General features: G+C 40.3%; 1 protein-coding gene across 2 annotated transcripts in view; it reads left to right on the top strand.

Moving 5' to 3' along the window:
* The window catches only part of KCNQ5 (potassium voltage-gated channel subfamily Q member 5), a 294208-nt gene that overhangs the window by 181057 nt on the left and 86471 nt on the right, over nucleotides 1-26680 (top strand). For both annotated transcript variants that reach the window (XM_071548602.1, XM_071548603.1), the window contains exon 2: nucleotides 14684-14774. In XM_071548602.1, coding sequence (XP_071404703.1) covers nucleotides 14684-14774 — 91 coding nt within the window. The remainder of the gene's footprint in view (nucleotides 1-14683; nucleotides 14775-26680) is intronic.

Below are 26680 nucleotides of genomic sequence, written 5' to 3' on the forward strand. Positions count from 1 at the left end.
AGGTGCTTCATTTAGCTGTCACCTGATGCACATTCAACCAACCACAGGCTTCCTGACACAAGTGGCAACAGGCTGTAGTAAAAGAGCAAAACCTAAAATACAGGAACAAATCAGAAATGTCATTTTACCTTCAGTCTTTATAAATGTTTTCTGTCTAAAGACATTCTCATTTTATTTTTCCTGCTACTGCAGAACTGAAATTTTCAGTAGAATCTTTGATAATACTGTCATGCCCTCAGGAAGATGATTAGAAATGAAACTCAGATGTAAGTGCTTCAGTTGACAGCAAGTGGGTGGGAGGGTTTGGAGTTTTTTTTCTTTTTGTCCATGAAGAAAAAGTCAACCAAATACTCTTTCCTCTGAAGCAAAAAGCTGCATTTTACTTCTTGTTATGTCCTGGAAATCAAGTGGGTCAGTCTAGCGTTAAGTCTTCCTGCAGATCAAATTTTCAAGTACTCAGAAGGTATTTTGGCTTTTCTGTGCAGTCAGACCATGGTTTGCCCATTCCAGCTATAGCTCTTTATGTATGGTGCCTGCAGCCACAGGGCCAAGTGAATGGGCTGTGCTTTTTCCAAGTGCCAAAGACAAGGAAAAGTTCAGTCTCCTGAAGTGCTGCAGTCATTGGTACTGTTCAGCATCCTGGCTAAGTGATGCCCTGGTCATTCCCAGTCATCAGCTCTAAGAAACATGTATTTTTTTTTAAAGTAATTGTCTACATTCTTAATAAAGCTTTACAGCCATCCTGGATGTGTGTGCCTTACCGCACACTGGCTGAAGTAGCCTTTTCATCTTCAAACAGACCCTGTAGGTATCTCATTGCAAATCCCCATTCTTCACATAAAGCCAAAAAAGCTGAAAAGGTGGGCACCTGTAGTGTGTGACCTACTGGGCCATAGGCACAGCTAGAGGAAACTCTTCATGGAAAGACATCACAGAACCTGTTAAAGATATGATCAATACATTTTTAAATGAAAGTACTGTGCTCAGGACATCTGAATCTGTCCCTGGGTATTTAAAAACAACCTTGAGACTCAGAAGTGCTCCACAGGCAAACTAGGACTCCTGAGTGTGTCAGCTCTAAACAGTTGTGTATCAGCCCTCAAAACAGCTACTCAGGGCTTCTTTATCTGAAAATGCTAGCTGATTGCTGGAAAGTCCCTCAGGGTTGGATGAGAGATAATAATTTATAAAATAAAGATATCATTAACATGGTTTTTTACCATTGGCCCAAGTCTGGTGGGATTTTTTGCATTTTCAGTAAGATAAAATAAAATTCTCTGACAAGCTAAAAGGATGATCCTTGTGGGTCCCTTCCAACTCAGAATGGTCTGTGATTCTGTGAGTATGAACAAATAAGTCGAGTTATATGCAAAGTAAAACCATGTCTATCATTATAGTAAAAATGGCAATTTAGCTTTGTTCTCACCTGTGTTGCAGGAAAAATAACTAGCAAAATGAAAGGAAGTGCTAATAATAGAAATCCAGACACAGATAACCCTGAAACTATTTTAGGTTGAGAGGTATTGGTATTGAAGATGCATTTCAAGCCAAACTATTCTATGATTCTGTGGTTAATGTTAGGTTTACAACTGAAAGGAGCAAACTTAGTGAGGTTATTGGGGTAAGGAGGAACAGCTATGAGTTATTACCACCGGGAAGAGCAGTATGCAAACTGTCCCATCATCCCAGCTTGTGAAGCCCACTTGTTCTTTACCTAGCAGATTGAGTGATGCAGTCTGGTGAGCTGGAAAAAATGATAAAAACCATTGATTATACTTTGAGGAGTAAAGTAATGTGATGCTCAGTGCTTCTTATGTAAGAATTGCAAATAGATATTAAGAAAAAATATGTACCTGTGCAGGCAGTTAGGTGGTGTACCAGGCTGTCGAGAGAGGCCACCAAGTCTCCTTCCCTGCAGACACTCACCAGTCGACTGGACATGCCCCTGAGCAAGCTGATGTAATTAAACTTGCTTTCAACAGGGGTTAGACAAGATAACTGCTGGAGGTCCCTTCTAACCAATATAGGACTGTGATTTTTATGAATTCCCCTTGTAAAAGAAGCCAGTGTAACTTAAGTTTTGTTAGAGATTAATATGTTGATTTTTAACAGACAGGTTCTTGGTTATTTATTTGCCTGTGATTAAGCTTAGCGATGCTCTGGGCATACTAAAAACGTATTTATTTTACATAGTTTTATAGGCAGGTTTGACTAAATGATATTGTTAAGTTGAAAAGGGTTTCTGTTGCTTTGATATGTTGGTTGATCAGGTTGTTTTTCATCTGTGTGCTCTCATATGAATAGATGGATACTGCTACGTGATTTTTCATTTAAATCAAAATGCCTGGTCCTGCTCAGCATTTATTCTTTAAAGCTATATAAATAAATGTTCATAATGAATCAGAAAATATATGAAAAGAACAGAACTTGGTTTTTACACATAAATATATACAACATTTTTGGCTCACCATGAATCCACTCTTTCACTTGTCAGGCTTCCTGAGGAATTAGGAGACAGGCAGACATGCATCTCTGCTGGAAGGAGAAAAACAGTACTCTCACTACAAGAAGCTGTAGTCAGCTGGTGTATTTCAACTAAGAATAATTCTTGACTGTGTGAGTGCTGTTTGGTTCCTGTACATAGCTTAAATCAGTCCTAGCCTAAGGAGAACCAGTTCTCAACTCTCACAAACTTCTCATGTACTCTTGAGCTAATATTTTAAGGACAGTCGAGAATGCAGATTCTCAGAGGCTCAGAATTTGCAAAAGCTGTTCTGTCTCTAGCCTGTACTGATTTTTAATGTGAACTTTTATGAATTGTAGCAGACAAAATTGCTATTTCAGCTCCACACAGTTAATATAGAGAACCAATGCTACTGTTACACAAACTGAATGCCCCTCCTTGTAGCGAGGGAGGTTTTTTCCTCCTTGTAGCACAGGTGTATGTCCCGTAGTCGTGGGAAATTACAATCCCGTTTACTAGTATGTTCCATGGAAATACTGAAGGCTAGTAATTTGTATATTGAAGCTCCAGGAAACTGACTTTAATTCTGTGGTTAACAAAGGGATCTCCACGGCTTCTTCTCCAGCCTTGGAAGTATGCAGTGCTTGGCAGTATGTACTAGCAATCACCTCTGATTAAACTGTACACATAAGAATCATAGAACCATAGAATGATTTGGGTTGGAAGGGACCTTCTATCTAGTCCAACCCACCAGCTGTGGGCAGAGACATCTTCAACTAGGTCAGATTGCTCAAAGCCCCATCCAGCCTGGCCCTGAACACTTGAGTAAGTGCTTGCAAGATCAGCATGTGTGAAAGGAAACTGATCTGCTAAAGTAAAATTCATATAAGGCTATCTCTGTGCCTGCAACATCTTAAAAATGCAATCTTTTTTCACACTAATTTCTGAGCAGAACAATTTTGGCACAGAGTGAAAGCCACTGCAAGATAAAATGTTGGAAAGTAAAAGCACCCTCATGTGTTGTTTCAAACAGGCAAGCAGCAGCTTTAATGCGTTTAAGATCAAAGGGCAAGTTTTTCCCCATATGGAAAATAAGTGATCACTTTGTTATTTAACATTCTTCAGAAGCATAACAGTTGTTCCAGAACCTTTGCAACTCAGCATTTAATAAAATAAGTCATTATTGAAACAGAAATATTACTGTTGCCAAATCAACGCGTAAGCGTAGCTTTGGCACGTGGAAGCCAGACATGTAAGCAGCAGCCGTGTTCCTCCTAGACATTCCAGGAGAGGCAGGTCCTGCTGCGGGCACTCAGGGTACTGCCCTTCCACCCTGCTGTATGCTGCTACTGCTGGGATGCTCTGTGTGAAAGGACTTCAGAATACCTTGTTTGGTACATAGAAGAAATTATGTAGCGCTCTTTCCAGTTGAAGTGAATATGAGATAAAAGACCCTGCAAAGTAAAGGAAAACGAATTACGTCATTGGTCTTTGACTAGTGAGACTCAGACAGGATAAAGGCTTATTGTGAAAACTAAGTATTACATCTCACTTTAGGTCTGAAGACCTAAACATCTCTTCAAGAAGTATTCTGTTCTCAAAGCAGTATATGATACAAAGCCACAAGCTGTTTATTGTACCCTCCTTGGTAAGGCCTAGTGCTTCACAAAGTGCTTATCTGCTGTTTGCTTTTAAACACAAAAGGAACTTAAAGCATATGAGGAAATAGGTGAACACCCCACCACCTCCCATTTTTCAGACTTTGTGCTGCTTTCCTGTCAATATTACATGGATGAGTATAGAGAGGAGATAAGTGTTGCTGTAAGTACATGAAACAGAAGAAATTGTCATCATTTGAAGCCCAAAAATGGGATTCTTCTTTTGCAATCTCACATGCTTCTGCCATCAGGTTCTGGTGTGTTAGTACTGCTGCCTAACAAATAGAAAGGGCACTTCAGATTCCAGAAAGTGCAGGACTTATTTAGATTAAGTAAGACAAGACTAATGGTGTGGTATAAAACTGAACACCCTCAAGCTAAAGTGCAGTGATTGATTCTTGGAAGTATTCTTAGAAGAAAGTTTAATACTAACACTGCATTATGTTGGAAAAATATTCTGTATTCCATTTATATCCTTGTTTACTACTGGGAGAAAACTATAGGAAATTAACAGGATTTTCTTTGCTCTGGCAATATTTATGAGTCAGCTCACAATTCCTGACACAAGCCATACTTCCACTGAAGTCAACTGTAAAGTTTCAGTAAAGATCAAAATCCAACTATTAGTTATTAGGAGTAAATAAAATTAGAGAAGGAAGACTTAGATTTTGGTAAGTTGATGGAATTTTCAAAACTGTTTATTCTTTATGACATAATGACATTATTCTGCCAATTTTAGTGAGCCCTGGCATTTTCAGCTGCTTAAATTTCCATTGTAGCTGGGAGGGGCACTGGGACTATAAGGTAGCCTGGACTTTCAAATACTATGTTAGTTTTACCACTTTTTTATTGTTTTTAAATTCTGTAATGAATATATGTTTTTTTCAGGATAGACTTACTCTTTCATTCTTATTCTTCTTTTTAACACTTCTCAATGGAGTGTTCAACAACATTCTTCTGTATATCAATATATTGAAAATCATTCCTGTCTTCATCAGCCTGGTGAATGAAAGCATCATGAAGTGAAAAACTGGTATCTATGATTTTTAATTATTTTGTACCATTCCTCCCACAGCAATCACAGACTGATATACACATCAAAACTCTGATGTTTCCAATTAAAATATCTTTTTAAAAAATAAATATTTTTAAAGTGTACTTGATTGTCTGATGTAGTATACTGACTACCATGTGAAAAAATCACATTTAATGACAGCAAGTAAACCGGAATCCCCATACAAAGCCAAGTGTCCCATAGACTGTTCATCTATATCATGGAGTTGAACATTACTGCCATAAGAACTGTATTATTTTGCAGCCTGGAAGGCTATTATTGGAGAATTTGTGGATATTTCTTTGTTCATTGTGGGTACTACTTAGTTCACATTGGGAATAACAAAAAAATATAGAAAAATGCCTTTTCAAGGCATCTCGAGATTCCTTCTTGAGTGATATGATTAAAAGAAGTTTTGTTAACTCATGCACTACAGCAGTATCTTTGCAAGACTCATTTGAGTATCCTTTCCCCTGAAGAACTCCTTTAATTGTCAGTGTTACTGACTATACATCACTGAAAAACAAATGTAAAACCAAAGCAAAATCCAATATATAATATACTACTGGAGAAAAATAGGAAAAATAAGGAATTTGACTCATGTTCCAGAGCTCTTCAACAGGAGGGAATATTTTAGGTGAAAATGCACAGCTGAGTCTTGAATGCTTCCCACAGTATCACCCTATCATAGTGATGTTGGGTTGTCTTAATCCCATGTATTTTATATAAAATATATCAAGCAGGCACCTGAATTTGAATTATTAGATTTTCAATAGATTTTGTCCCAGTCTTTACTGCACATTAAGATGTAAAACAGTACTGAAATCACAGAATCAGAGAATCAGAGAATATTCTGAGTTGGGAGGGACCCACTAGGATTATCAAAGTCCAACTCCTGTCCCCGCACAGGACGGCCCCAAGAATCACACCATGTGCCTGAAGGTGTTGTCCAAATGCTTCTTGAACTCTGGCAGGCTTGGTGCTAGAATATATTCTCCTGTATTCAGCTGTGAAATATCCTTACTGTTTGTAAATAACAGCATATCTGTTGAATATGCTCATTTAATAGTATTTTTCAACACAAGAACTTGATATACAGAAGTATCTATCCATAGTAAAAGATGTACTGGTAAGTTCAGAGAAGAATCTCATCCAGATACATGGTAACTCCTAGACCATACCCAGGAATTGTATAGGAAAGTGATTTTACCCAGGCCAAAATTATTATAATAACTGTCCTCAATATTTAATGGTATAGACCTTCAGCAACCATGAGGAGGGCCATTCCCTGTTCTATTGCTTGGGAGTCCACCTGAGTCCCACTCAGTGGGATTAACTCCAGGGGCTAAGTTAGATGGGCTTTTTTTCCCCAGCACAGTATGATTCCTTATTATTTTTGGCTGTCAAAGCCATGGCACTTTTGGTCATTGATGGTCGATTAGGCAATGAAGGTGAATGATGTCTGTCCCCATTACAATTAATGATGCCTTGGCTTCACCAGAACCAGAGCTGCACTCCCAGCACCAAGCAAAGAGACACTGTTATTTGTGACAGTTCCACAATTTTTCTGTTCTTTTGTTTGCTCTCTTATTTCAAAAAAACCCACCAAATATGAGATAGTGGCCATATTTCTGTCTTAAAACCGGGAGACCCGGAAAGCTGATTTTAAGTTGGTTATGATGGTGATTACCAAACTTATATACATTTCTTATATTAAGGATTAATTTTCTGGTTAGCAAAAGATCTGAATACAGTATTTTAGCAAACACTTTTACTGAAACACATTATTTGAGTACTGCCTTTGCTCTAGATTGTGAAAAATATTAAGAATAAATTGACTGCATTGGACAAACAGCTTTAAAGAAAAGATTATATAGTTGTTTTTATTTCTCCAGCTTCATATCGTAATTATTATTGTCATTATAATAAAATATTATCATTTTGTATGTGTTCTAAAAAAAATTAGATAAGTTCTGCAGCCTGTGCTCAATGATAAAGACAACATAGTTTCTATTTATGCTCTAAATTAATTTTCTTTTAAGGTATCTGTGGTACAGCAAGGGTTGCTAGGTGAACTACCAGACTTGTCATTGGCAGTTGGAGTAATTTGATGCAAGAGAAAAAGAAAGCAACCTGCAGGATTGTCTAAATACAGGTTTTATTTACTAAATTAAGCAATCATATTTGAAAATTTTCATCTACAAAAAGATCTACTGTTTGGGAGTGATAAAAGGAGCGTTTTGGCATTTTCTACAGATTTGAGGCACCTTTATGTGCAAAAAAAGATCTTAAAATGCAAGCCAGTATCATGTTTCCCAGTCATTAAAACAGTTAAATTCTAGAAGATAAAATGCTTTATTCTTATTTTTCTGTCAAAAATGTCTCCAGTTGAAGCCAATGAAAACATTTTAGAAAATATCTAGGTCGAAAATATCTCGGTTGAAAATATCTCTGAGCACTAAACCCATCAGAATAAGCATTTCTTGTTTTGTTTTATTTTCTTTTAAGCTACTGTGTGTGCTTGCTTACAGTTTTTAGAACCTTTTAGAACCCCCAAAAAATTTACCTTGATATGCTATTTTTCAGTATGATGGAATGCATTATCAGATGGGGATTATTTAATTAAATGGCTCATTTAATGACACTTTGATTTGTGTCCCATAGGTATCTGAACTATTATATTTGCTTTGTGTTGTGATTACATCTCCTGTTATGGCCTCTTCATTGCTTTGTCAATATAAGCCAAATACAATCACTTAGCAGACACTAAAAATATGACTCCTTAAAAATACAACAGAAAAGATCAGTTTAGGCTGACAACACTTTTTTTGACACACAAACTTAAACTCTTTCATACTTAATAAACTATTCTAATTTTAGAATGAATAAATATCCCATAGGGGAATGAAATACTCTTTGAATAAAATTTATTCATCACAACCTGACAAAACCCACCTTTCTAAAAGAGTTGTTTCAGCAGGATGTTCATTTCTTTAAAAATTTCAGACATTAAATTCAGTACAAATTTCTATATTTACGAAAAAGGTAACCATCAACCCAAAGAAAGAATATATAGAAAGCAGACTTTGCTGCAAACTTATTTTTATATCAAAAATTATTTATGAAGTTTCCTATCTAGCTTATTTTCCCATTTTAAGACAACGAAGTCTTCATATTCCACATCTCCACAGACAGGGTTGTACTATTGAAGAAAAGCTTGAAGTGCAAGTCGTTTTAAAGAAAGCCTACAGGAGAAATTTATGAGCTTTTTCTATAGGAGAGCGCTTTTTCTCCATGCAGCTTTTGTCAAACATTTTTAACAAATTGTAATAACCTTTGTCATATCTCATTTTCTTGCATAAACAAGTCACATTGAAACTACAAATGATGGAAAATTTAATCCACATGGCTTGCACTATCAAAACTGTTAAGCTGCATTCTTTTCCACCATGTCAGCAGTGCATTATCTGTTTTATAGGAATGTTGATTACTTTTTAAGGGAGGTACAACAGGACCTGTATACATGTCCTCATGCCTGTACTAGCTGTTTTCTCTTTCAGTTCTTCCTGTAGTTAGGAAAATGCTTCAGCATTTCTCTTTCTATATCCTATAAGAGAGAAGTGCTCAGGGGCTGTCAGGTGCGCTCAGGTTTCTGCCGTCTTCCTACCTTGATCATGCATGTTTATTCTGGGATGCAAAGGTGATACAACAACTCTCAATTCAACGATATGCATCCTTTCTCCTCTGTAGGAACTTGGAACCTTGCAAATTGTATGTATATTTTAATTCCTAGTCCAGGAGATGCTGGTTTTTTCTGTCCTCAGCAGCTGCATGGGGCACTGAAGTCGTGCAGTCTCCCTTTGTCACACATCAAGAGGGGGGAGAGTGCTGATAGCATCTAGCCAAGTCAGAGATCTCATGTAGAGCAACCTGCTTATCACAGATCTGTCTTTTTGCTTTTTGTGAGAACTGAACATCAAAAATAATAGCCCCAGTGTAATTATTTATAGGGTTTTTACTGAGTATTGTATCCCCATATCTAAACTTTTAAAGTATCTGTTGGTGCTATCCATCCAATATGATCTTCAGCACATTTATTTATCTATTGCCTTGCAGAGGTGTTGCACATTCAAGGATTAAAAAAATCATGTAAAGGTGGCACTTGGGTACTCAACTCAGCAAGATCCTCATCACTGTCAAGAAAGCAGGAGCACTACCCCTGACTCTGGGAAAGAATTACTTGTGAAGGGGCTCTAATAGCTTCTTTGTAGATTCAGGCCACATGAATGCAAACAGTTTGCTGTAAGGTTGCAAGCAACTGCATTAGTTCTGACTTTACCAGTGGGAAAAGTAAGAGAGACTTTTTGGTTGTAGTTGCAGATAGCAAAAGCTTTCTAACATTTTTTTACCTTCCATGCAGAACCCAGCTTAATGGCACTGCCAATGGTTTGCAAACAGTTTTGATCATAATCCTGAATGCCTTTGCACTTATGGGGGTTAAATCAGACCTCAAATAATACTGGAACATAACTCTGGTGGTCTAATCTCTTAATTATGCCACTTCAATAGTGATAGATTTTTATTATTTACAGAACAGCCTACAAAACTGTTTGCAGATGTTTAACTTTTGATTATTTAAATTCTAGCATTAAATAATGTAGCAAAACAGATCTTAAAGATCTTCCCTGGGGGTATTTTTTGTCCTTATGATATTCCCTAAGTAATGTTTTAACAATTGCTTTAAGGTGAACATACTCTTCCATGTGAACAGCCCTTAAATCACAAACTATAGTAAAATTCTACTGAAAATTAAATAAATGGAGAATTGGTAGGTCCTAATTAACTAGTAAGAAAAGTTTATGGGAGGCGGATTGATTAAATATCAAAGCTTCTGAGTTATAGTATCTTTCATAAACTGGCTTTTCTCCAATTAGTGTATGCTTTCAGGAGCACAGGAGGGAGATGAAAGAATCTGCACAAAACTGATTACTGCTGAAACAAAATGGAAGTTGCTGCTTTTGATAAAATGTGAGGCTAAGGCAGTACTTGAATAATTTTGTGGGAAGTTGCTGCCTAAGGCATATGTTTTACTGTCTGATACTGAATGCATGAGGAAAGACCATCTGTTTTTTTCAGCCTGAACAATTATATGATCCAGATTGAACCACTAGAGGCCAAATATAATTGCTCTGTGTTTTGCCTTGTACTACTCTCTACCTACAGTAGCATCCTCTTGTACAGCATGTATCATAGCACACAGCTCAAAAGATGGCATGCAAAAATACTTCTTTTCTATGGAGGTTTATAAAATTACTATCCAGGGCTTACTGCAATCCTCCACACTCCATCTGTCACTGGAGAAATAGCTCACAATAGGAAGGAACATCTGATAAACTTTGAGCATTTCAATGTTTGAATCTTAGGAAATGCTTTTTGCTGGACAGATCCTAGTTTAACAGCCAGTCAGGTGTAAGGTGTTACTGAATCCATACCTTCAGTTCTGGGGAGAAGGAGAGGTGCTTTCGTTGCACGACTTGAGTAAACAGATTGCATTAAAAAAGATAGATAGTGAATCCTGACTCTTAGTTCACTTTGATTGAAAGCACTTCAGTGTTATATAATCTACTGAAAATATTCCAGTTCTGTTACTACTGTTGTGTTTTACAGCACCTACAAGTATGCTTTTAGTTTTAGGACTGAGTTTCTCCACTCCCCAGAAGTGCTTAGAGTCTAATTTTAGATATAATGTGCTGAGTGGCAGTAAAAAAAAAGTGTTCAGTGTTGGAGAGAGGAATGAGGGACAGAGGGCCAAGATTTGAATGTGTGGGTGGATAAATGCAAATATTTTTCCTTTGTTCTTTAATAATAGTAATTAGTAACAATGTTCTATTTCTTTTAGTGTTTCTGGAAAAACTGAGAGCGAAGGTTATAGAAGTCTGGAAAAAATTCTTTCCAAGACTATTCTTATGTATTACTGTGAGGATTGTTTCTGCTTTTCATGGATAACCTGCAGAACTATTTCTACGAGGTGCTGATCTACACTGCACCTGGCTTTCCTAAAAATTTGCTTTTATTTTGAGTAATACACTGCATAACTGTACACATTCCTGAGTACCTTTTCCTGTCTATCATGAATTAACACTTTGCCCACAGTGATGTTCTAAATCACAGTCCTGATGGACTATGGCAAAGCAAGTGGTGGGTGAGTGGAGGATGGTTTTGTGACTACCAGACTGGGCTGCAATTTGAAAGGTTCAGGTTTGTTCCACATATAAAGACTTTCTGCCTTTAGGCAAATCCCTTACCTTTACTGTGCCATGCTCTCCAGCTGTGATATGGGAACAAGAAACTTTCTTTTTTCCTGCTGTGTCTGTTTTCTATGATTATGCTATAAGAGATCTCTTCCAAGTCAAAACTATTGTGTTTGGACAAGACCCAGTACAACTGGGCCTCCAATTTAGGTAGTATTACAGGAGTAGAACCAAACAAGAGTGATTTTTAATACCTAAACACAAAGGAAGCAAGAAAATGTCATTTTAATTCATTCTGGTCTAAAGAAATTCAGCAAAAGGAAATTACATTCTTTTACCATGAATTCTTAGTCACTTCTTACTTTTATTTTGTCCTCTATGCAAGCTGTAATGAGGAGAAACCACATTTATGCCTGTGTCAGTAGGATGTAGTTATAGGGGGATTGCCTCTGAAGGATGTAGTAGCTGAAACTACCAATAATGTTCTGTGAGTTTTTCCTTTTTTGTTAAGTGAGACGAAGGGGAGCATGAGGTGGATTTTTTTTCACTTATCATAGAATCATAAAATTGCAAAATAATGGAATCACATGGTTTGCAGTGGAAGGAGCTAAAGATCATCTAGTTCCAACTCCCCTGCCATGGGTAGGGAACCTTCCACTAGACCAGGTTACTCAGAGCCCATACAGCCTGGCCTTGAACACCTCCAAGGATGGGGACTCTACAACCTCTCTGGGAAACCTGTCCCAGTGCCTCACCGGCCTCATAGTAAAGAATTGCTTCATAATAACTAACCTATATCTTCCCTCCTTCAGCTCAAGGCCTTCCCCCATGTCCTATCACTACATGCCCATGTAAAAAGTCCTCCTCCAGCTCTCTTGTAGGCCCCCTTTAGATACTGGAAGGCTGCTGCAATGTCTTCCCAGAGCCTTCTCTTCTGAGAGGCGGGCTGAGCAACCCCAAATCCCTCAACCTGTCTTCATTGGAGACGTGGTCCAGCCCTGTGATCAACTTAGTGGCTCTCCTCTGGGAGAGGAGACATTCCAACAGATCCATGTCTTTCTTGTGATGGGGGCCTCAGGGCTGACTGTGGTACTCCAGATGGGGTCTCACAAGAGCAGAGGGGGAGAATCACCTCCCCCTGGCCATGCATCTTTTGATGCAGTGCAGGATGTGATTGACTTTCTGGGCTATGAGCATAAATTGCTGAGTCATGTTGAGCTTTTTGACCACAAACGTTGCCAAGTCTTTCTCCCCAGGGCTGTTCTTGATCCATTCTTTGCCCAGCCTCTGCTTGGGACTGGGATTGCAGGAGTCTTGAATGAGTCTTTTATGAAACCTTGAAGCATGTGCTGATCTTCATCTTTCCTTAGTCTAGAAGGTGACTGGATAATGGTGCATGCCAGATATGCACTTTACCATCCTGGATACTGATTTATTTACAGCCCTTAATAGAAGTTATATGCAAGCTCCTACCATATTTGATTTTCAGAACAGAACTTCTTCCCAATAGTTAAGTGATAGGCTATAAAATGTGCCGCTAATGTCTTACTGCAATCTCTATTACATGGAAATTTTCTACTAGAAATTCTGAAGAGTGGACTTGTATTTTTATCGAATGTATTGCATATATTACAGCACTACTATGTTACAGCACTATGGAAAGTCCATATGCTATATGGGAAAAAGTAATTATAGTTTCTGAAGCACAAGTGGGAGCAGATGCAATGATATATTAATGTTTGTATCCAGTAGTTAGAAACATAGAAGTATTTAGGCTGAAAAAGGCCTCTTCGAGTCATCCATTCTAACCTTCTCCTCAAATCAGAGCTCACTTCAAAGTCAGATCATGCCCTTTTCAGCCAAATTCTGCAATCTTCAGGGACAGAGGTTTCACAGCGTGGTGTGTTGACCCTGGTAGGAAACTCATTGCCCACCAACACTACTCTACCACTCCTCTTCCTCAGCTGGATAGCAAAGTATAACAAAAGGCTCATGGGTCAGGATAGGGGCAGAGAGGGATAAATATCTGCATCAATTACATTACCTATCCATGTTGTGTTACAGCATCTGCTAACGAGTCCCAGCAATTCAGACAAAAGTCAAAGGCCTGCCCTTTGTTGATTGGCTCATTGCCCAGCATGACTGACAAGTGTTTTAAGAAGTAAATTAGCAAAACATTGGTGGAATAAATTATTACTGGCTACTGATTAGTCAATTTATAAAATTGTGGTTGAAATGAACCTCTTTTCTCATCCAGTTCATATACAGTTTCACTAGCACAGTGGTATTGTTTTTGGTGAAGCAATCCAAGAGGAAAGGATAATCCTTACCATTAATAGTATAGTTTTCAGATCAATGCCAGTTCTGCATGTCTGAAACCACCACATGTGCTGTATGCTGCAATGGTTGGACATGGGATACGGATGAATTTCTGCAGTAATACCATTTGTTTGCATATTCCTCACAAAAAGATTTAGCAGCATGTTGGTACTTTGTAATGCCTGCGTGTATTCACCAGTTTCATGAAATATACAGGCTCATGCAAACTCAAAACTATTGTCATGTTTTCCTGATTGTAATTTCACCGTTTGTGTAGGACTTCCTTAATTGTTGTAACTTCTTAAATGGATTGTATGATATTAAGTTTGTTCCCAGAATGGAACCTGTTGATTTAGGGCAATGACACCATAGCTTTACCTCTCAGCTTCTGTAGTTTGTACATGAAGTCTGTTGCTCAGAAGGAAGTTGTTTCAGATGGACAGATAGGTGCAATATGTAACATAGCATTTTGATAACCCTATGCAGCAGATATTTGTGGTCAGTTGTAGGAGAAATTAATTCTCAGATCAGGAAGAAAACTCTCCCATTGAAGATCTTTCTTTAAAGACATTAAGAGTATCTGGATTGCATAAAGGTACAGGTTTACAATACCAAAAGTAATGTCTGTGTATATTGGGTCATTTCTCCAGAAAATTGTAAGCTTGTTTTGTTAATTTCAGCAGTGCTGCTCATCTCTACATGTAAATTTAGTAACAGATATGTATTAGATATATGTATACATATATGCATGTAAATTTAGTAACAGATTATTCTAATGTCTTTAATGAACAAAGTTGAGTAGTGGTTGAATTCTCCTCTATTAATGAAGAGTGTTCATTGCCAGTCTTCTGTGAATGTTGATGAAGTAACATCAATATAGATACTGGGTCAGTGTTCTGAAAAATACTAACAATTATCAATATTCTTTCTTTTTCAGTTTTCTCCTTGTGTTTGGTTGCTTGATTTTGTCCGTGTTTTCTACTATTCCTGAACACACAAAACTTGCCTCTGGTTGTCTCTTCATTTTGGTAAGTGAAATTTTTAAGTACAAGACAGTTTTGCAAATACTTTTGTATATATTCAAATTCTCTCTCTCACCATGGAAGAAGTAATATTATACCCAAACACTTTAAAAAAATTAGAGTCTTCATCAACAAAAAAGATAAAATAGAGAATTCTACCATTTTTTTAATCTAATACAGGTCAGACTGTATGACAGTGCTAATAAAATGCTGTATTGCATCCCCTTGTTTGAGAATTGCTGTGCTTTGTAACTGATAGTTTTCCTACAGTAGTTAGGCAGTGAGTGAGCATGAAAGACCTTTGATATTGCTGCTGCCATTTATAAAGTCAGTATGTAGTAAGAGGCACTTATACTTAAAATAGGAAATACTTTTGGTATCTTAGATACCAATTTGTTCTTGCTGTTGGTAGATACTGACATTTTAGTGGCAGTTGCTGCAGTAGGATCTGGAAGTTTCATTATTTCTTCATAATATGTGCTTTTGTATTATATTTCTCTCTCCTTTTTCCCTTCTGAGATAAATGGCTTTAATCCACAAAAGTGCTTAACATTTTTCATGCATTGTATGAATGTCACTTTATTCTTCTGCCTCTTGATGGGCCATTTAGTTCTGCAAGTGATGGCCTAAGGACAGGCAGTAGTGATCATTAAAATGTCACCCAGAGTTACCATGGTTATTCCAGTTCCACGTATGCAGCAGACCATGGCTTGTTAGGTAGTGCCTGAGGTGAAGTTACTGTTGACAAATCCCAACATTTTAATTGTCATCACTGTATATATCCAAAAGCCCTGATCTTCAGAACAGCTTCCTAATTAATTATGGTGTGAGCAGCCTGGCAAGCACAACTATGGTGTATGCTATGGCTCTACAGCACAATGGGTCACTGCATCAAGATACCTGAACTAAATGTCCAGAGCTGGCTAGGTGTGGATATGTGGTGTTCTGCCTCATTGGGTGGTTTCTTAGCAGGACTAATTAGGAACAGCAGTGCTTTTCTTCCTAGCCATATTAGCACTTTTTCTTTTTCTGAAGAAAAGATCAGGTGGCATCAAACCAGCCAAAAGTGATCAGATTTAAACCAACACTAATACCTAGACCCATTATTTACAGATCTGAACAAGACTTGGCAAATGGAAGTTTGTTTGAATGTTCTGCAGCTAGTTACACTATTGTAAAAAATAGGACAACTTGATTAGTCTAAAAGTACCATATTTTAATAGCAGGTGCTTTTGTGACAAGTAATCCATTTTCTTGTATACTTATGCAAATTGGTTGAAAAAATAAAATACACATTTCCCAGGAGCCATATATTTGTTGATTGTGTTGGTACATTTACCACTGCTAATTTCTCAACTGGCTAATAAACAGATTCTCTGTGCTTTGCCATGGATCTCACAGGAAACAGAATGTAGCAGAGCTCTGTGAATTCCTGGGTTTGCTCCCAGCCTGGGGAGAGGTGTGGTGAGCTCTGCTAACTGATACAACACTCCTTTTAGAGGTGTCCATCAGCAGAGTGGAGCTGCTCAGTGTCTCCTGGGGGAAAGTGTGGTGCTTTTTGCTGCTACGGCTTCAAAGATAAACGTTGTCCATCTTAACAGTTATTGAGAGAGGTATTCTTTCAATACAGAATTGGCATTAAGGAGGAAGAGGATACATGGTTAATCCTTGAAGCATCAATATTACCGTGGTCCAACATTTCAATGCTATAGCCTAGTGTGTTCAGCAAACCCTTGGCAGGAACAACCTAGTGATGACGAATTTTGCATCTCCTGCTGTGGATCTCTAATGGAGAAAAATATAAACACAGCAAAGTATGAAGTTCCAGAAGCAGGCTGAAGCTGACTGGTTTATTGCAGTTTGTTGATGCACAATTTGTTCCTTCTCTGCATATTGAATCATTAGCTGATATTAGCAATGTTATCAAAGCAGACTTTCTCAAGTGCAAATTCAGAGGAAAATACATTCCTACATTAACTCAGGAGCAGTTTTTTTGGCTGTGCCAAGTCCTGAGTTTTCACAACAGTTTCCTTGCAGTGCTTCACACAACTCTTACAAATGTGTCATTTAGTAAGACAGCTGTATTAACTACCAGGTCTGGTTTAATACTGGTTTTGCTTTGTGCTTCAGATGGAAGATATAGTTTATTTTCTAATGAAGTACCGTAGAAATACAACAAACCTTAGAACTGCCTGCTGTGTTTATGTGAACTGTTTGCTTTACAGATTTATTCCAGGTGGTCCCCCTCCAGCCATGTTAATGAGCTAAAAAGCTAATGTAATGTTCTTTCACCTTAATACCTGAACTGCTGTCTGTGCTGTCACCTGTGGCTTTTGACATATTACAGCTATTCACAATTACATATAGAGGTTAAAGAGGGAAGTGTAGGTGAGGTGAGAACTTTTCTTCTCAGAAAGGCATGGGGAGCTAAGAAGATTATTCGCCTGCAGTCAGTCAATTCCATTTATCTGCCTCTGCCTCACCTTACAAGGGAGCAGAAAACTTATCTCCTAATTACTGCATTCTAAATCCTCTTGCACAAGCATTTGTTGTTCAGAAACATGTTGTATGTTAGCTCAAAGTAAATCATTGATTAAGAAAGCAGTAGTATCTGACGGCTTCTGAGAAATGCCTGAGTTTTGCTTCCAGAGCTGAGGCAAACCTGCCTTGCTGCGTTGTGTCCGTCCCAGCCAGGGCTTCAGTTCTGGCATTCACACAAGTACTAACTACTGTGTTCCAAGGCATCTACTCCTTATTCGGGGCCTGTCAAGGGAAACACTTTTAATATTTGAATTTTATGCTTAAAATGAAAGTCCTGCAGGTAAGTTAAATGCATGTTGCATACACTAATGTTGGATTGATACCTCAGTAATTAATTTGATTAGATTTGTGTTCAAAAATAATAAGACTAACCAGGGGCATCAGATAAAACTCCCTATTCCTACAATGATAATTATGCTTTAAACTCGTCTGTGTATATAACTTTTGGCACTCGAGTTGTAGCAGTGATGTATCCCAGGCAGGCAGTAGAATAAAATCTACTTCAGCATCAAAATAAACCACAAGCAGCTTAAGAATCCAACTAACACAGCAAGAAAATAATCTTTGGTGTATTGTTGATCTGCAAGTATATTTGCTGGCACTTTATCAAATAATAAATTCAAGAGAAGTAAAACTGAGACTGGAAAGGCAAAATCAAAACTTCTGGGGAAGATAGCCAAGAAGGAATATTATGTGTAACTGGAGGTCATTCACTCTCTTGACAAAACTGTCTATATTTTAAGTTTCTTTTCCACTAAAGCTGAAAGTTATGTGAAGTTCACTTCTGTTTGTTTATTGTCAGTTCAAGAAAATGAATAAAATAATTTTAGTTGACCCATGAAGATTTGACAAATTGAGAAGTAGAAAAAAAAGTCTTGGATAAGTTTCAATCCGTCATTTGACCTTTCATAAAATATTATTTGTATCTTTGTTTATTTGAGAACTTCTGACTAAAAGTAAGATTAGGACTGTAGCAAAAAAAAAGTCATTTTTATTTGACATGACAAAGCATCCCTTTTTTTCTTAATTTTCAGTTTTAATCAAGATGGAGAGATCAAAAAACTCACCTGAATTTCTGCAGGACTGTTTTTATCAAATCTGTTTTGTGTTTTTTTCTAAAAATGGCTGGGATAGAAAGCTGTACCAATTTTACAGGATAAGGATCTCTCTAGGAACACATTCTTTAGGCAGAAGTAACTCCCAAAATATAAAAGCAGACAGTATACACAGGATGAAGCTGGTTTCTGCATGAACTGTGGTCACTTACATGAATCCAAAAGGAGAGTCTACTAAGTGCTCCTAGCAATTAATATCTTTCTAGTATTTTTTATTTCTAACATTTTTGCATAAAAGTAGCAAGAGGATGCACATTGATTAAACAACATACGATATAGCTGCCCCATAGCAGACAAGCAGATATTCAATTTGTCTCTGCTTTAGGAGAGTAAATCCATCCACCAGAATGTAACCATACAAATCTGCTACAAAATTTTAAAGCTGGGAAGATTTTATTTTTAAAAGGGAGATGGATAATGCTCAATTAAAAAAAAAAAAAAAAAAGGTAGCATTTTTCAGTTTAAACTGTACTGGAACTTGAATCCTCTTGCCACACTTGGATGAAAGACCACCAGACTTGACACAGAACTGAATGGATGACTGGAGGACCAGCTATCAAGGCATAACAAGAAACATTGGATGATTTTGAGAGATTTCAATTATAGATACATTTCTAAACAAGGTAGGGTATAGACCATGTTATTGCAGGTTTGTAGAGTCTGAGAGACTTCTGAGAGAAACAGATTAATGAACCCTGAGCTAAAAACCCAGTAATTTTGTCAAAACTCAAATCAATATTTCTCAAGAAAGACTAATTTCCAGGGGTTTATTTCCCGAATTGAACCATGCCTTGAAATTTCAAAATTCTTCATAGAAATCTCTGAAAACTTTTGTTAGACATACAAAACTGATGTTATCCAAGTGATGTTATGAGAGCCCCCCCAAAAGCAGGACTCTGAGCCACATTAGTGTAGAGTAAGATAAAAAGTAAAGGTCCTTTAATAACACAGGCCTACAGCCCACATGAATACATGATGACATGCATGTACTCTCCAGTTCTAGTTTCCATGGCTTTTATAATAAGATTCTTCCAATCATTGCTTTACACATTTCTCAGTCCAGCCCCAGTCCCACCCCTGTTCCACCCCCTGGAATTGGGTCTGGGGTCGTCGAGACCCTCTGTCTTCATCAAGTCCTCTTCCTCGGGAACACAAAGGTCTCTTGGAGCTCTTCCAATGGTCTGAGTTCTGGGTCACTCTGACCTGTGTTTATGTTTCGTTCTGTAGGCCTTTCTGATAGACGTGCAATCTTGTACCTTGAAAAAGAGACTAAGCAACTAAGAGAATTTGAGCTAGAAAATGCTAAGGATAAGGATGTATAAACAACGAACTCGGCTGCCAGAATATTAGCACATTGCATCTACATTTGCTACAGTTGCTGTGTTCCTAAAATCTACAAAATGTGAAAATCAAAAATCAAAACCCCTTTGGCACCACAAGACAGAATAAGAGAGGGAAATGCAATGCTGATAAGGTCAAAATCATCATGTTTTCAGTCTTGTTTGGATTCATGCACACTAATATTATAATAAGGTGATAACATGAGTGTAAAACAATTCAACCATGTCATAATAAGCTACCTGTTAGCTTTGAAAATATTCTTACCTTATATTATCTAAAATATTCTAAATATTATACATAATAATATTTATGTATTATAATACTGTAATATATTTGAAATATTTTCATGTCTTTCTCGTTACATGGATTCTTACCTATTATGTATACTGATTTCACCAAATCAGACCTGATGTTGTTATAAAAATTTGGAGTAGATCTTATCACAACTGCTTGTGAATCTGTGCAAACAGAACAGACTTCCTATTGGAAATTTTAATGCTAGTTGCACTTTGCTGAAATTAAAAGTCATTGGGAGGAGGTCTGACAGACAGCAAAAACTAAAATGAAAAGGTGGAGTTATTTAGAAACAGTGGATGTCCTCAAAGCTTTAATTCTTCTGTCAGAAGTCAGAGTTGGCACTCCCAACCAACCAGCAAATCTCTATAACAAACAAGTACACACTGTAGCTATGGAGAGAGACAAAAGTAACCATTAAAATTATTTCATAACAATGGAACACAGTTCTGCACATAACACTCTGAATGTATCTATATATTGTCAACAGTGCTGAGGATGATAAATACACTTCAACATAACAGAGAATAAAGATGTCTCAATACTGGCATGAGTCTATTATTTATATGGCTCTAGGATTGATTGTATTGTCAGTAATGTTTTTTCCTTTCTTTTCTTTTGTTCTGTATTAAGCAGAAATAACCTTTGTAAAGAAAAGATTGAAAAATCACACATTGAACAGAATAGGTCTTCTATTGTAATTAAAAATGCAATATATTGTAGTTCTACTGGGAAAACTTAAATGGATTTGATGACTAATGATGACTAAAACCACATTATTATATGTGATCTGCAATCAAGTCAAAGAAAAAATCTCATAACTGAATCACTTGTAGAAGGTTTAAGTAGGAACGGTTACTGTACTAGTTGAGCAGGAGGGACCAGCTGACACTGTGTAAGGGTGATCAAAGCTGTGTATTCTACCCCCTCTATTCATTCCCCAAGGACAATGGACCATTAGCAGCAGCTGCCCAGGGAGTCATTATCACCTTCACACTCAGCCTGAGGGGGCGGAGCTGCTAATGGGCCATCAACAGCTCAACACCCCCTGGCTCCCAGAGTTAATCACCCATTGTGTGAGTCCCCGCCCAGGGGGAGGGACTGGGTGCTCCCTGAGGGTACATAAGGGGTGGGTAAGAAGACTTTGGTAACTTCTCGTCGTATCCAGAGGAGCAGCAGGACCTCGACAGGAGGAGATCACCGCTTTCGCCCAGACCACAGCCCTCGCCTGCACCAACAGGTTTTTCATTTCCTTTTGCTCTGGACTTGGGGGAGCCACAGGGGTCTCAGAACAAGGGCAAACAAACCCCCTTGGGTTTGTGCCCCAGGACACTGGGTTATACTGCTGGGTTTTTGTGAGTTGAAAGCAATTTCCCTTTTGTGTCAGTGTTTTATTTTATTTTGTGTATTTGGATACAGAAACTCCCTGACTACCATGTTGCTTGATGTATTCATGTGGGTGGTGTATCTGGGCCTGTTCATATTTCGACACATGGGGAACCATTTGCCTATTTTGATGCGCTCTTTAATACAAGGGAGAAGGATCAAAATTGCTTTATTAATATACTATGTTTATGTTGTCATAACATCAGAAGCAATGAATTTCATTGTAAATATATATTCTGTCTGGTTTGCCTGTCCTGGTTTGGGTTGTTACCTCTGGGGTCTCATTAAAAATAGCACCCAGCCTATGGGGAAAACAGGCGGAGATGGTTACTTCCACCTTTTCACCTCTGCTACAACAATCATTGAAAATATTGAGCTTCCTTTTGATGTTAGGGACAGCATAATCTTACTGTTAGTGCTGTTAGTGTTGCTTTGTCTCCTCTGTACTGTATACACCATGTTTAGGGTCAGAACTGGGCTTTCTAAGGAGGCTTGCTGGAGGCCTGCCCTGGGAGCGGGTGATGTTGAGTGGCACGGGAAGTGGGAAGATATGGGCCAGTATTTGGAGACCTTCTCTCCTCAAATGATCTGGAAATTCACCCCGGAACAACTGCAGGACCCTGCCAAAATGCTAAGCTATGTGAAAGGGAGATGCTCTGGCAGTCCCAGAGATGTGCAGCTCACAGCAACCTGCTAGGCCCTGGCCACTGCCTACCGCACACTGCTTGGTGTGGTACAGCATCATCAGGAGGAGGAGAAAAGGAGCAAATCCACAGGCACCATGTCCACCCAAACCACATCTGAGCCAGAGAGGAAGAGAGATACATCAATCAGCACCATGTCCACCCAAACCACATCTGAGCCAGAGAGGAAGAGAGATACATCAATCAGCACCATGTCCACCCAAACCATGGCCGAGCCAGAGAGGAAGAGAGATACATCAACCAGCACCATGTCCACCCAGACCATGACTGAGCCAGAGAGGAAGAGAGATACATCACCCAGCACCATGTCCACCCAAACCACAGCTGAGCCAGAGAGGAAAAGAGATACATCATCCAGCACCATGTCCATCCAAACCATGACTGAACCAGAGAGGAAAAGAGATACATCAACCAGCACCATGCCCACACAAACCACAGCTGAGCCAGAGAGAAAGGGAAACAAATCAACCAGCACCATGTCCACACAAACCATGGAGGAGCCGGAAGGACAACAGAAACCGATAGCAGTTGCCCCTGTCCAGAAAAGAAAATCAAAGACCAAATCAGTTCGTATAGTCAATGATGAGGAAGAGTCAGGACCTTCACCTCAAGCAGAAGAAATGGAGCCAGAAATAATCACCCGGTCCCTATCCCTGGGAGAGTTGTGTGAGCTTCGGGGAGAGTTCACACGACAGGCAAATGAGTCCATCTTGACCTGGCTACTTCGAATCTGGGATGTGGCGGCCAATGATACAATTCTAGATGGGAGTGAGGCAAGGCAGCTGGGACCCCTGTCTCGAGATGTGGTCATTGACCAGGGCATTGGAAAGAGACAGGAAACTCTCAGCCTCTGGCGGCGACTGTTGTCAAGCGTGAGGGAGAGATATCTTTGTAAGGAGGACCTCCACATACAGCAAGGACAGTGGAACACAATGGAACAAGGTATCCGGTGCTTAAGGGAATTAGCCGTACTGGAGATAATCTTTTCAGAGGATGAAAGATTCCCTAAAAGTCCAGATGGTGTCCAGTGCACATCCCAGATGTGGTTAAAATTTGCACGACTTGGGCCAGAAATGTATTCTCGCTACCTTGCAACATTGCAGTGGATAGAGGGAAAAGACAAGGTGGGCGCACTGGTCAGTAAACTCAGGATTTATGAAGACACTGTCACTTCTCCATTACGAGCCCACGTCTCAGCTGTGGAAACAAAACTGGCTGAACTGGAAGAGAAGATTAAGGAAGGACTCTTCCATATCTCTCCAGAACAAACGAGAGTCTCTGCCATCAGAAGCAGACGTCTTCCGGATAAGGAGAAAGGGTACACTCCACGCGGCAATCTGTGGTTGTACCTCCATGAGCATGGAGAAGATATGAGGAAGTGGGATGGAAAACCCACCTCTTCCTTAGCAGCTCGGGTACGTGAATTGCAAAGAGGCACAACTAACACAGGGAATTCTTCAAGGTTGAAGGCTGCTCCGGTCTCTCGTGGGCAAGGCTCCAGACAGTATAGGAATGATGATGTTATGCCCGACCCTCTTGAAGGAACCTCCCGGTCATATTCACAGGGAGAGCGCAGTGAGTACCATGACCAGAACTCGGGGGGCCCTGCCTCTAGCCAGGTAGAGGAGAGGGACAATCGGGTTTATTGGACTGTGTGGATTCAGTGGCCTGGCACATCAGACCCACAGAAATACAAAGCTTTAGTGGACACTGGTGCACAATGCACGTTGATGCCATCAGGATACGTCGGGGCAGAATCCATCTCTATTTCTGGGGTGGCAGGGGGATCCCAACAGCTGACTGTACTGGAAGCTGAAGTCAGCTTGACTGGGAAGGAATGGCATAGACACCCCATTGTGACTGGTCCAGAAGCCCCATGTATCCTTGGCATAGACTACCTGAGGAATGGGTATTTCAAAGACCCAAAGGGACTGCGTTGGGCCTTTGGCATAGCTGCTGTGGAGACAGAAGAAATCAGACAGCTGAGCATCTTGCCTGGCCTCTCAGAGGACCCTTCTGCTGTGGGACTGCTGAAAGTTGGAGAACAATTGGTACTGCTGGCCACAGCCACAGTGCACCGTCGGCAATACCGTACTGACCGAGACTCTGTGACCCCCATACACAAGATGATTCGTGAGCTGGAGAGCCAGGGGGTGGTCAGCAAGACTCACTCTCCCTTTAATAGCCCCATATGGCCAGTACGAAAGTCCAGTGGAGAGTGGAGGCTGACAGTGGATTACCGTGGCCTCAATGAGGTCACACCCCCTCTGAACGCCGCTGTGCCGGACATGCTGGAGCTTCAGTATGAGCTGGAGTCCAAGGCAGCCAAGTGGTATGCCACCATCGACATTGCCAATGCCTTTTTCTCCATTCCGTTGGCAGCAGAGTGCAGGCCGCAGTTCGCTTTCACCTGGAAGGGGGTGCAGTACACCAGGAATCGACTGCCCCAGGGGTGGAAACACAGTCCCACCATTTGCCATGGACTGATCCAGACAGCACTGGAAAAGGGTGAGGCTCCAGAACATCTACAGTACATCAATGACATCATTGTATGGGGGAACACAGCAGGGGAAGTTTTTGATAAAGGAAAGAAGATAATCCAGATTCTCCTAAGAGCTGGTTTTGCCATTAAACGAAGTAAGGTCAAGGGACCTGCTCAGGAAATTCAGTTCCTAGGAGTGAAGTGGCAAGACGGGCGTTGCCAGATTCCAACAGAGGTGATCAACAAAATAGCAGCTATGTCCCCACCGACCAGCAAGAAGGAAACTCAGGCTTTCCTAGGCGCCATGGGCTTTTGGAGGATGCATATCCCTGAGTACAGTCAGATTGTAAGCCCTCTCTACCTTGTGACACGGAAGAAGAATGATTTCCAGTGGGGCCCTGAACAACAACAAGCCTTTGAGCAGATTAAACAGATTACCCATGTAGTAGCCCTTGGGCCAGTCAGGACAGGACAGGATGTGAAGAATGTGCTCTACACTGCAGCCGGGGAGAACGGCCCATCCTGGAGCCACTGGCAGAAAGTACCTGGGGAGACTCGAGAATGACCACTGGGATTCTGGAGTCGGGGATACAAAGGATCTGAAGCCAGCTACACCCCAACTGAGAAAGAGATCCTGGCAGCTTATGAAGGAGTTCGAGCTGCCTCAGAAGTGATTGGCACTGAGGCACAGCTCATCCTGGCACCCCGACTACCAGTGTTGGGCTGGATGTTCAAAGGAAAACCTCCTTCTACCCATCACGCCACTGATGCCACATGGAGTTAGTGGATTGCTCTGATCACGCAGCGAACCCGGATAGGGAATCCTAATCACCCTGGGATTTTGGAAATCATCACCAACTGGCCAGAAGGTGAGAGTTTCAGATTGTCCTCTGAAGAAGAAGAGGAGCAGGTGACACGAGCTGAGGAGGCCCCACCATATAACCAGCTACCAGAACAGGAGAAGCGATATGCTCTCTTCACAGATGGCTCCTGCCGCTTTGTAGGGACAGGCCAGAAATGGAAAGCAGCTGTATGAAGTCCCACACGGCAAGTTGCAGAAGTGACTGAAGGACAGGGTGGATCAAGTCAGGTTGCAGAGCTGAAAGCTGTTCAGATGGCCTTGGATATCGCTGAACGAGAGAACTGGCCAAGACTCTACCTTTACACTGACTCATGGATGGTGGCCAATGCTTTGTGGGGATGGCTGGAGCGTTGGAGAAAGGCCGGCTGGCAGCGCAAAGGGAAACCCATCTGGGCGGCTGAGATGTGGCAGGACATCGCTGCCCGGGTAGAGAAGCTGAGTGTGAAGGTCCGTCACGTAGATGCTCATGTACCCAAGAGCCGGGCTAATGAGGAGCATCGTAGCAACGAGCAGGTGGATCGAGCTGCCAGGATTAAAGTCTCTCAGGTAGATCTGGATTGGCAGCACAAGGGAGAGTTGTTTCTAGCTTGATGGGCCCATGATGCCTCTGATCATCAGGGCAGAGATGCGACATACAGATGGGCTCGTGACCGAAGGGTGGATCTAACCATGGACAGTGTCTCACAGGTTATCCACGACTGTGACACATGTGCTGCCATCAAGCAGGCCAAGCGGGTGAAGCCTCTATGGTATGGTGGACGGTGGTCAAAATACAGGTATGGGGAGGCCTGGCAAGTTGACTACATCACACTTCCCCAAACACGCCAAAGCAAGCGTTACGTGCTGACCATGGTAGAGGCAACCACTGGATGGCTGGAGACATACCCCGTATCTCACGCCACTACCCGGAATACCATCCTGGGCCTTGAGAAACAAGTCCTGTGGAGACACGGCACCCCAAAGAGAATAGAGTCTGACAATGGCACCCACTTCAAGAACAGCCTCATAGACACCTGGGCCAGAGAGCACGGCACTGAGTGGGTGTATCATATCCCCTACCATGCACCAGCTGCTGGGAAAGTTGAGCGATGTAATGGACTGCTGAAAACCACCTTGAAGGCGTTGAGTGGGGGAACTTTCAAACACTGGGAGCTGCATTTGGCAAAGGCCACCTGGTTGGTCAACAC

Source organism: Pithys albifrons, chromosome 2, assembly GCF_047495875.1.
Source record: "Pithys albifrons albifrons isolate INPA30051 chromosome 2, PitAlb_v1, whole genome shotgun sequence".
NCBI lineage: Eukaryota > Metazoa > Chordata > Aves > Passeriformes > Thamnophilidae > Pithys > Pithys albifrons.